This window comes from Sinocyclocheilus anshuiensis, unplaced genomic scaffold (genome assembly GCF_001515605.1).
Source record: "Sinocyclocheilus anshuiensis isolate Anshui unplaced genomic scaffold, SAMN03320099.WGS_v1.1 scaffold532, whole genome shotgun sequence".
NCBI lineage: Eukaryota > Metazoa > Chordata > Actinopteri > Cypriniformes > Cyprinidae > Sinocyclocheilus > Sinocyclocheilus anshuiensis.
Window position 1 is genome coordinate 1,139,163 of NW_015555819.1, and position 11,841 is coordinate 1,151,003.

The 11,841-nt window shown below is 33.6% G+C and overlaps 1 protein-coding gene across 1 annotated transcript in view; it reads right to left on the reverse strand.

Moving 5' to 3' along the window:
• The window catches only part of LOC107675246 (MOB kinase activator 2-like), a 61,007-nt gene extending 49,859 nt beyond the window's left edge, over positions 1–11,148 (reverse strand). The window contains exon 1 of the mRNA XM_016469524.1: positions 10,711–11,148. Coding sequence (XP_016325010.1) covers positions 10,711–10,727 — 17 coding nt within the window. The 5' untranslated portion in view covers positions 10,728–11,148. The remainder of the gene's footprint in view (positions 1–10,710) is intronic.
• Positions 11,149–11,841: the final 693 nt, after the last annotated feature.

Consider the following 11,841-nt stretch of genomic DNA (forward strand, 5'->3'; position numbering starts at 1 on the left):
TTTTTTCCCATTAGTTATCAGAACAGAAAATGCAGGCGACAAAAGTATGTTTATTAAGCAAATAATGGTTCAGTATTGCAATTAAGAGCTATGTAAGCATTAATATTTTACATTGGCCACTTCAAATCTTTTATGATTTAGCTCTCTCATGATTATAACTACAAAACTAGCCTTATGAAAAAGTGTAAGATAATAATTAGTCCCCTTGACTGATGAAGTTAATACGCATGCGCAGGCAAACGCTCAAGCGCGTCACACACGATCCGCCTACTCTTGCATAATTGACACCCTCTCATTAGCATGTTGTGCAGAGAAAAAAAAAAGTGGAACTACATTCAGAAATAAATGAGTGATCAAAGGAAAATAAATAGGATGAGTTTAGCATTTCCTTAAACATTTTCCATTTGCCCACCAATTTATTTTATTTATTTGCCTACTTTCATCACGTTTAATTATTTATTTATGTATTTAAACAAGAATACGTGTATTTATGCACACATTTATTTATTTATTGTTTTTGCAGGTTTCGTCCTCCATACGTAAACCAAGACGCACACATAAACGAGACATAATGAGCTCAATGTCAATTAAAACGGCGTATTTCATCTACCAGCTGTTCCGTTCAGACAGTGATGTTTACAGATACGAAATGCACTGCACAGACGAAATGAAATAACGGGATCCAGCCTGAAGACGGCACGCATGCGTTATAACAACAAACGACGAAACCTGTGAAACTACCAAACACACTTACTTACTTCTGTACAGTAAGAGTTCATTGAACTGTCAAACTCTATTGAAAATCATTAAACCGTTGTCAATGGCAAATCTTTGCTTTTGATTACACCAGAAAGGCCTTGAAATCACTTTTTTATGTGATACAAAGAGATTTTGACTACAAAGGGTAACTATTTTAACAAAACCAATATCAAAAACATCAAAAGCACCTGTCATGGCATGTCAGCCAAACGACATGATGAAGTTTTAATAATGACAACAGCATAATAGTTAATATGAGTGAAAGGACAAGACCTACTGTACCTCAGTCAGAACCAAATCAAATGAAAGAAAGGCAGGATCACATGACCTTCTGTTTAATCAGAGCTCATTGGCTGACAGCAGACATTCCTCCTCGACAGCCAATAACAAAGACACAAAGACTCGGACTAAAGGTCAGGGCATAAGGGTTTGTTTTTGGTTTTAATAGACTGGTGGAGGCTCTAAAGAATCTGTTTGAGCCAACATTACACAAGCTACCTCAAGACCCTTAAAGAAAGCTAGTTTATTGACATTTTGTGTGGTGGTGTTTGCTTTACAGTGCTAATGATGACTATGTGAACTTTATGAGCTAATTGTTAGCAGTTCACTTAAGATAAGAGGTCAACACAATTATAAAAGGTTATCGGTTATAACAAAAGTGTCAGTCTTGCATGACTAGCTAAAATACACATTGGCCACAACACAAATGATTCGGCCACAATATTTTATACATCAATATACCAATTCTACTGATTCTACATCTGTTTGAGAATGGCGAATTAAAGTGCTGACGATAAAGAAAACAAAAACTTTTTCTTGTTTAGAAATTTACTTCATGTATTTCATATAGTTTTAATATAGTTTTAAAAGGTAAAAGTATCTTATTTTACAAACATAACATTAATTCAAATATTTGTCAGTTGCACCACATGACATTTTACAACCTGAACTACCCTTGCCTTGTTATTAAATGGTATGATTTCTTGATCTTGAGAGTCATTGGGGTTTGCTGTGGTTTTCATTATTATTTTCTTGTTTTATTTGCAAAGTGGTTGCACCACATGACTTATTTGGTGAACAACAGTTTTTCAAATGTTAAACAGCAGTGAATTTTTGTGGTTCTTTCAAAGAAATAAGACAGAAAGAAAGAAAGAAAGAAAGAAAGAAAGATTGACAAACTACTTGTTTCTTTCATTTTTTGTGATAAAGACATTTTATTACTTAATTCACCTAAAAAATATGATTTTTTTTAATTCATAAATTAAAAACATGCTCATCATAGAAATGTCACTGTATATATGAATTGGATTTTAATGTAATTTTGAATAAATTAAGTGATGTGCACAAAAAAAAGTTACAGCACCACTGACCCTTAAACAAGCAGGTGCTATAAATTGCATTTCTATTTAATTGAAATAGTGCATCATGTAAGAACTATGGGAGTTTTAAATACAGTATAGAGAGCTTAATTTTACTCAGCTTTGGGCTTGTTTTGAAATGTACTGGCGCTGTCAGTTCTGCACCAAGTATAGAATTTGCAAGCAAACAAGCAAGTAAGCAGCAATGCCAAGTAAAACAAGTACAAACCCCAAGGACAGACCAGGACCTTTCAGAAGGAAAACACACTGCCATAATTCACCAAATAACAAAGTCCAAAACAGTTCTAAAGACTGCAAATAATAATGTTTCATTCATCAGACCCTAACTAATCACAGTTTACCATTCCATGTATCGCTGTCTACTAATGGTCTACAGGAAACAAATGCATAAAAAAAAAAAACTGTGTGTCAAATATTTAAACAATATAGCAAACTACATAACTAATAACTGAAGTTGACCAGTCCTAAAATATTGACCTGGAATAATAAACGTCATGGCTATTGTAAAACCTGACACAGTTCCCATAAAGCACTGCTCTGAAAACAATGGCTCCCTCCACCCAGCGGACAGCACTTCCTTCCCTCCGGCCTTTCTGTAATCGCTTTTTCTTTCTACATAGTGGAAATCTCCACTCCAATAAAAGTTCTGTACTCCATCCAGACAGAGAATAATACACTGATATTAAAATACTGGCAGTAAGCTAATAATTACTGGCAAGCTATTGCCAATAACTGATAAACTGATAATTTCTGACATTATTGCTGATAACTGATAAGATCATATTTACTAACATGTTATTGCCGATAAATGATAAGATGATAATTATTGATGCTATTGCCGATAAGCTGATAATTACTGACGTTATTGCTGATAACTGATAAGATCATATTTACTAACATGTTATTGCCGATAAATGATAAGATGATAATTACTGACATGTTATTACCAATAACCTAAGCTGATAAATATTGACATTATTGCTGATAACCGATAAAATGCTAATTATTGCTGATAAATGATCAATGAAATTATTGAAGTTATTGCAAATAACCGATAACATGATAATAAATAACATGTTATTGCCGATAAATGATAAGATGATAATTCTTGATGTTATTGCCGATAAGCTGATAATTACTGACGTTATTGCTGACAAATGATAAGATGATAATTACTGACGTTATTGCTGACAAATGATAAGATGATAATTACTGACATGTTATTACGATAAATGATAAGACAATTATTATTGACATTTTATTGCCGATAAATGATAATATGATAATTATTGACATGTTATGGACGATAGCAGATAAATGGCCAATTCTGTATTATTCTGTACTATTTTTATAAATTAAATTAATGAATTAAAAATAAAAATCGGTTGTTTTTGAATTCTTTATATGAATTTTCAAAACATTATACTGTGCAGTATGAAAAATGGATACTTATTTTGTGATTATCTAAAGATTACATTTAACAGTGCTATTAGTGTTTTTAAAGATTAATTAAAAAAAAAAAAATTGTCAGATGATGGCAAACTTAAATTATGCTGTAAGTGTAAAAACAAGGCAAATGAGCATTAAATATCCAATATCGACTGATGTATATTGACAGATCCCGATAAATGTGTAAAATAATAAAAATAAAAATTCTCCACACTTTAAAAAAAAAAAGCTCTTTAAAAAAAAGATTCAATGACTTTCATGTTGTCTTTCATGATAAATTTTCTTGCAAGTTTGAATAAACACAGTTCAACCCGTTTTTCTGCCAGAATGCTGGGTGAATCACAGGGCAGAAGCCAAAATGCCACCTATGCAAGACATCAAAACAGGAAAGGATTTGGCCTACCAGCCTGCAACGGCCAGCATGATGCTTTATGTGGTTAGAACAGACAAAAACAGCAGCAGCAGTTCAACAGAGGATGCTTATGTAATAAGACAGGAATGCTAATGTATGGTCACTGTCTTTGGACCTGTTAAACCAGCTGCATGATGGCATAAACCCATAGGAATGCCTGACAACGCCTGACCTTGTCTATAAGGCTGAAGCCACATGAGACCTCTCACTGACAGCAGAGAGATGCTCTTAAAATTACGTTCTGCTGCATGTTTTATATTGCATGTGCTTAGTCATATATCTAAATTACAGTCTGCATGGCAACAGCTAGTCAACACCCTGAAGGCGCTGATGGGTGACATCTCTTTGAAGTGACCGCAAATCATTAATATGCAATGAGAGTTCCTGATTTGATCCAACATGAGCAACAGATAGTTCGACTTTATGCAAATGAGCAGTGACATAATGCAGCGACAACCAATGGGAGTGCAGATGGGAGTTCACAAAGCTCTAAGTCATTGACTTTGCTTAGAAGACAACAAATCATAACAGAGCCCTTATGAAGTTCAGTATGAATTTTGTCTAGTATGTACAGTATTTACTGGTGATTTTTCAAAAAATTTAAATACTGATATAAAATTAATCATATACTAAAAGTACACTATACTAAAATCTTATTTCCGCCATGGAATAAAAAAAATAACTAAATAAAAACAGTAATTGCATCTTTTTATCTAACAATTTTGAGTTTATCTCTGACAATCCTGACTTTTTTCCGTGCAGTTGTGAGATATAAACTCAGAATTTTGCAATATAAATTAAGAATTGCAAGATATAAACTTAAAATTGCTTAAAAAAAAAAGTCAAAATTGAATCGTGAGAGGTTATCTCAAAGTTCTAAGACAAGCTTGTTTTTTTTTAGTTTATCTCTGACTATTTTTTTACTTGCAATTGTGAGATGTAAATTCAGAAATGCATGCTATAAATTCAGAATTGCGAGATATAAACCCAAAGTTCTAAGAAAACAAGCGTGTTCTTTTTTTTTTTTTTGCCAAGGATTGTTTATATCGAGTTATTGACTCGCAAATAGGACTTTTTTTTTCAGAATTGCAAGATAAAGTCACAATTACCTTTTAAAGTCTTTTATTCCATTGCAGAAATAAGTTTCCATAAAAGCAGCTTTTTCCATACTAAAAAAAAATAAATAAATAAATTTGATTATTAATTAATTATGTTCATATACATCACACAGAAACCTCTGGACAACATTCATCAGTCAATTCTGCAGAAAAAAATTAAGAATTAAATACAAATATATCTATCTACAAATAATTGTCCTGTTATGAGACCAGTAACCTAGCATCAACCTGCTCATGGAAGCTTGCTCGTTGCTTTGCACATGCAATGTCAGCTGTATAATTACTTAGTGAATTAAAGGCAGATACAAACAAGTGCCATTTTAAATCGCAATATTAACCAAAACAGAAATAGTGAGGCTCTGAGCAGATCTGAACCTGCAATTGAGATTAAACAACTAGAGGTCGACCGATGTATCGGTTTTGCCGATTAATCGGCACCGATAGTTGATTTCTGGAACTATCGGTTATCGGCAAAAATCCATGCCAATAGTTTTCCGGCTTGCGTCCATTGCTGGAGCGGCTGAGAAGGGTCTGCTGTCATTATACAGAGCGAGAGCGCCCTCTAGTGGTTGAAATCATTGACAGCACATGCTATTGATACTGCACGCTGAACAGAGCGGGAAACTTCAGACGTGAATTTAAATGCAGCCGACAGAAAATCCTGCCGCGCCATTCACATGGTTTTCCATTAAATTACATTATATTTGTCGTTGTTAATGTACATAATGAATTGTGTATTGTGCATTTTCAGCGAAACGTTTGTCTTTCTGTGGCTCTAGTAAAGTTTGTATGCTTCATTTATAGAGCTATAATATAGACCTCGCTTTCTCTTTCCATTTGCTCCGTTTTTTAAACACCGAACTTCAAACTCATCTATGCCTCATTGTTCATTCTTGAAGTAAACTTGTGTCTGTTTGGTGATTAAATAAACTGTTTTAGACCGCTGCTCGAGTTGAACGTGACCCGTCCGGAGTGTGTGTGATACCGGTGAGTTCTCCTAGACTCAGCGCTGCGCTTTTATTTTGATTAGATAATCATCAAGTGTTCAAGAATAGAAGCAGTTAAAGTGTGAGAATATACATACAATATCCATATGTATATACTTTTAATGCTATGGCCTTTGTGTATATATTTAAAGATGTGCATCTTTAAGCATGACTGTTGAAATTAAATGGTAACACTTTAAAATAAGAGTCCATTTGTAACATTAAGATTAATGAAAGCTGTTTAAATATTGTTCCTTGTTAGAGTGTGTTAATTTCAACATTTACTATTACTATTATTATTATTAGCGACAACCAATGGGAGTGCAGATGGGAGTTCACAAAGCTCTAAGTCATTGACTTTGCTTAGAAGACAACAAATCATAACAGAGCCCTTATGAAGTTCAGTATGAATTTTGTCTAGTATGTACAGTATTTACTGGTGATTTTTCAAAAAATTTAAATACTGATATAAAATTAATCATATACTAAAAGTACACTATACTAAAATCTTATTTCCGCCATGGAATAAAAAAAATAACTAAATAAAAACAGTAATTGCATCTTTTTATCTAACAATTTTGAGTTTATCTCTGACAATCCTGACTTTTTTCCGTGCAGTTGTGAGATATAAACTCAGAATTTTGCAATATAAATTAAGAATTGCAAGATATAAACTTAAAATTGCTTAAAAAAAAAAGTCAAAATTGAATCGTGAGAGGTTATCTCAAAGTTCTAAGACAAGCTTGTTTTTTTTTAGTTTATCTCTGACTATTTTTTTACTTGCAATTGTGAGATGTAAATTCAGAAATGCATGCTATAAATTCAGAATTGCGAGATATAAACCCAAAGTTCTAAGAAAACAAGCGTGTTCTTTTTTTTTTTTTTGCCAAGGATTGTTTATATCGAGTTATTGACTCGCAAATAGGACTTTTTTTTTCAGAATTGCAAGATAAAGTCACAATTACCTTTTAAAGTCTTTTATTCCATTGCAGAAATAAGTTTCCATAAAAGCAGCTTTTTCCATACTAAAAAAAAATAAATAAATAAATTTGATTATTAATTAATTATGTTCATATACATCACACAGAAACCTCTGGACAACATTCATCAGTCAATTCTGCAGAAAAAAATTAAGAATTAAATACAAATATATCTATCTACAAATAATTGTCCTGTTATGAGACCAGTAACCTAGCATCAACCTGCTCATGGAAGCTTGCTCGTTGCTTTGCACATGCAATGTCAGCTGTATAATTACTTAGTGAATTAAAGGCAGATACAAACAAGTGCCATTTTAAATCGCAATATTAACCAAAACAGAAATAGTGAGGCTCTGAGCAGATCTGAACCTGCAATTGAGATTAAACAACTAGAGGTCGACCGATGTATCGGTTTTGCCGATTAATCGGCACCGATAGTTGATTTCTGGAACTATCGGTTATCGGCAAAAATCCATGCCGATAGTTTTCCGGCTTGCGTCCATTGCTGGAGCGGCTGAGAAGGGTCTGCTGTCATTATACAGAGCGAGAGCGCCCTCTAGTGGTTGAAATCATTGACAGCACATGCTATTGATACTGCACGCTGAACAGAGCGGGAAACTTCAGACGTGAATTTAAATGCAGCCGACAGAAAATCCTGCCGCGCCATTCACATGGTTTTCCATTAAATTACATTATATTTGTCGTTGTTAATGTACATAATGAATTGTGTATTGTGCATTTTCAGCGAAACGTTTGTCTTTCTGTGGCTCTAGTAAAGTTTGTATGCTTCATTTATAGAGCTATAATATAGACCTCGCTTTCTCTTTCCATTTGCTCCGTTTTTTAAACACCGAACTTCAAACTCATCTATGCCTCATTGTTCATTCTTTCTTGAAGTAAACTTGTGTCCGTTTGGTGATTAAATAAACTGTTTCAATATCCATATGTATATACTTTTAATGCTATGGCCTTTGTGTATATATTTAAAGATGTGCATCTTTAAGCATGACTGTTGAAATTAAATGGTAACACTTTAAAATAAGAGTCCATTTGTAACATTAAGATTAATGAAAGCTGTTTAAATATTGTTCCTTGTTAGAGTGTGTTAATTTCAACATTTACTATTACTATTATTATTATTACTACTACTACTACTAGTATGGTTCAGTACTGTTTTTTTTTAATAAAGCACTATTTTAGTTTTTGTTCAGTATCCATTTTAAAAACTATCGGTTAATTAATCGGTATCGTCCAGTGTGGTCCAACCTAGCTATCGTTATCGGCAAAATCCACTATCGGTCGACATCTAGAAACAACCAAATCTAATCTTGAACCACAGTCAGTCAACAGTTTAAAAATAACAGTGTCTCTACTGTTCTGCAAATCATAACCGTCAGATTAAACATCTGTCATCATGGCTATTGAAAATAAGCAGACTTGCTTGAAGGAAAATATGTCAACTGAACTAAAACATGATAAGACATGCTATCAAACAAAGATGTATAAAAATGACCCCGATACACTATCAGTACTGCATCATGAAGATAAAACACATTCTTATGAAATAACCGATTTTTACATTTGAATGAACTCCTAATAATTTATGGAAAAAATAAAGGTGATACCAGAACATTTTTTAACCAAAAGTGTCCAATAATAAGAGGCTACCAAGATAAAGTGAGTATTCAGAAGTAAAGTGAGATCAATATGGTTGCCACTATGAAGGGGATCCAACTTTTGCAGAATAAAACAGCTTGCAATTAATCACCGATATGAATAGAGTCTTCATTTCATGTGAGATAATATCCCTTTAAACATATTTGTCAAAATTAGGGCTGCACGATTATGACAAAAATCACAATTGTCAATTATTCCCTTGAAATTGTAATTGCAATTATTAATTGCAATTATCACAATTTACATTGAATGATGTTTATACCATATTTTTATATGAAAATAAACAAGCTGAAAACACTCTAACTGAAAACCTTTTAGTGCTTTTCTATAGTATTAAGCCTCAAATGTCAACTATACATCAGATTGTTTTTTTCTTTAAAGGGGTCCTATTATGCTTTTTCACTTTTTTAATTTTAGTCAGTGTGTAGTGTGTATGTTTGGGCATGAGACTTTGTAAAAGAGCATAATAGGACCCCTTTAAATTATAACAAAGTAAAAATATGAATGGAATTATAATGTTATACTAAAACTAATATAATGGGAAAAACCCTTAAGATAACATGTAGAAAGAAAAAACCGCATCTTAAGCATGCAGAATAACATAAGTGGACTTTGAAAGATTAATTGCCGCTTTGAACGATTACGTAATTGTGGCATCCCTAATTAATTGTTCAGCCCTAGTCAAAAGTACTATTTATGTCTTTAAATGTGACCCTGGAGCACAAAAGCAGTCTTAAGTCGCTGGGGTAATCCTAACAAACCATACATCAATGGAAAGCTTATTCATTCAGCTTTCATATGATGTATAAATCTCAATTTTGAAAAATTGACACTTAAGACTGGTTTTGTGGTCCAGGGTCACATATGTAAAACATTACATAACATTCATTCCAGCACATTTAAAGGGATAGTTCACCCAAAAATGAAAATCCTGTCATCATTGACCTGTACGAATTTCTTCTAAAAATATATTTTGAAGATATTTCTTGTTTTTGTCCATACAATGAAAGTCAATGGGGTCCAGTGTTGTTTTGGACCCCACTGACTTTCATTGTAAGGCCAAAAAGACATTTTTCAAAATACTTTCTTCTGTGTTCCACAGAAAAATGAAATACAGGTTTGAAACCACATGATGCATTTTATTTTTTTACTACCCTTCCAAGCATTTCATACACTCAAACTTTAAGGTAAGATGTAACTCAAAGTGGAGTTTACACTGAAAAAAAAGTAGCTCTCATGCAGTCAAGTTAATGTAAAACTAACCTCCTGATAGATATCCATCCAACCATTCGTCAATACCTGAGACAATCTTAAAAACTAACTAGATGTCAAAAAGTAAATGTCTTAATGGATAATTCTGTAACATATCGGTGACAAATATTGAAGTCTTCTGATCGATTCTTGACCTAAAATAAGCCGACAGGTCAGGGTGTAGCTTCTCATGTGGCAGGATGTCATGAAGGAAACCACACGAGTAGAACAAGGTGCCATGTTCTGTTTAAAGTTATAGACAATGTCAGACAATATCCTGTATTGAATGCTACAGAATGACTGAGCCACTTCCAATACAGTTCAATACAGTCAGTGAGCTGATTCTACTATATTTCAAAGCTTGTTCACTTTTAAGAAAAACAACTTAAATTTCTTAAATGTGGCATAAAACTTAAAACTGTGAACTCTCACACACTCTTAAAAATAAAGGTTCCAAAACGGTGTTTTTGCAGTGATGCCATAGAACCATATTTGGTTCCCAAAAGAACCTTTCAGTAAACAGTTCCTAAAAGAACCATTTTGAAGAACATTTTAAACATCTAAAGAAGCTTTTCTGCATTTGAAAGGTTCCATGGATGTTCAAGGTTCTTCATAGAACCATTGATGCCAATAAAGAACCTTTATTTTTAAGAGTGACCGTGATAATTCATAAGTGGCCAACATCATAATTGAACTCACCCCATCAACCAGTCCATGCTGCTAGCAGCTGATCCACCACGCCAGCTGTTTTGACTTTCACCGGCTGTTTAAAATGATATCCAGGGCTGGATTTGGTCTTTCTGGAGTGGAGCCTATAACAGTTTTGGACACGGAGCTGCTCCTCATTGACTTTGACTGATTTCTAAAGAGCCTCGGTTTGAACTGGTGCTTTGAGGGCTGCCGCTGGTGGGGTTCAGTTGTCAGAACAGTGCTGCTCGTGTTGTGGGATGCCGGTGCTCCGGTGCTCCGGTGCTCGTGTCTTGATGTCTGTAAGGCAGGCATGAAGTACACTCACTCAGTGTCTAATGCTTCAGGACAGTCCCGCTGCTGCTTGATTTCAGGAATCCGGAAGTAAACACGGACAGTGTTTCAAAGCCCAGCGAGACGACTATCAGCACTGAAGAACGGAATGAACCAAAATTAAAAAAAATAAAAAACTGTCTAGCTAGGCAGCGTACTAGGCTTTGAGACACAACCACTGATTCCCCAGCGACCGTCGCTTCCGTGCCTGTCATTGTTCACCTCAGCTGCAGTCAGAAATAAACACAAATATCCTGCAAGAGACACATCCACAGTTAATAAATATTCCTTTTTATTTTAATTTATTTTTTAATGTAGTTTAATGCAGTTTAATTTAAGTTAGCCAATGTATTATTATGATTATTATTAAATAATAATAATAAAGTGTTTTTCTTGCACTCTTTAACCATTCGTCTTGATTTTATTATTATTTATTATTATTATTTCTAGCATAAGTTTCAGAATTCATTCTTGCTATTCAAGTCTGTTCACGCAATATTTAGGCTACATTATACATATTCTGTAACTATTTTTTATGTTTCTTTACTTATCATTGATTTCATACATATATTTTATTTTGAACTTCACTATCAAAGTTGTCGTCATGTCAAGGAATAAAGAACAACCTCTCATCCTACCAAAAGATGGCGCTGTAAATGTAATTATATGGCAACTCTACGGCAGGTTTTCACACTTTAATACCATATTCTAACCCCGCCTGAAGTGCTATATAATTTTGCTATATATATATATATATATATATATATATATGGAATACGGGCACTCAGTGGCAAAAATGCTTTTCACTCA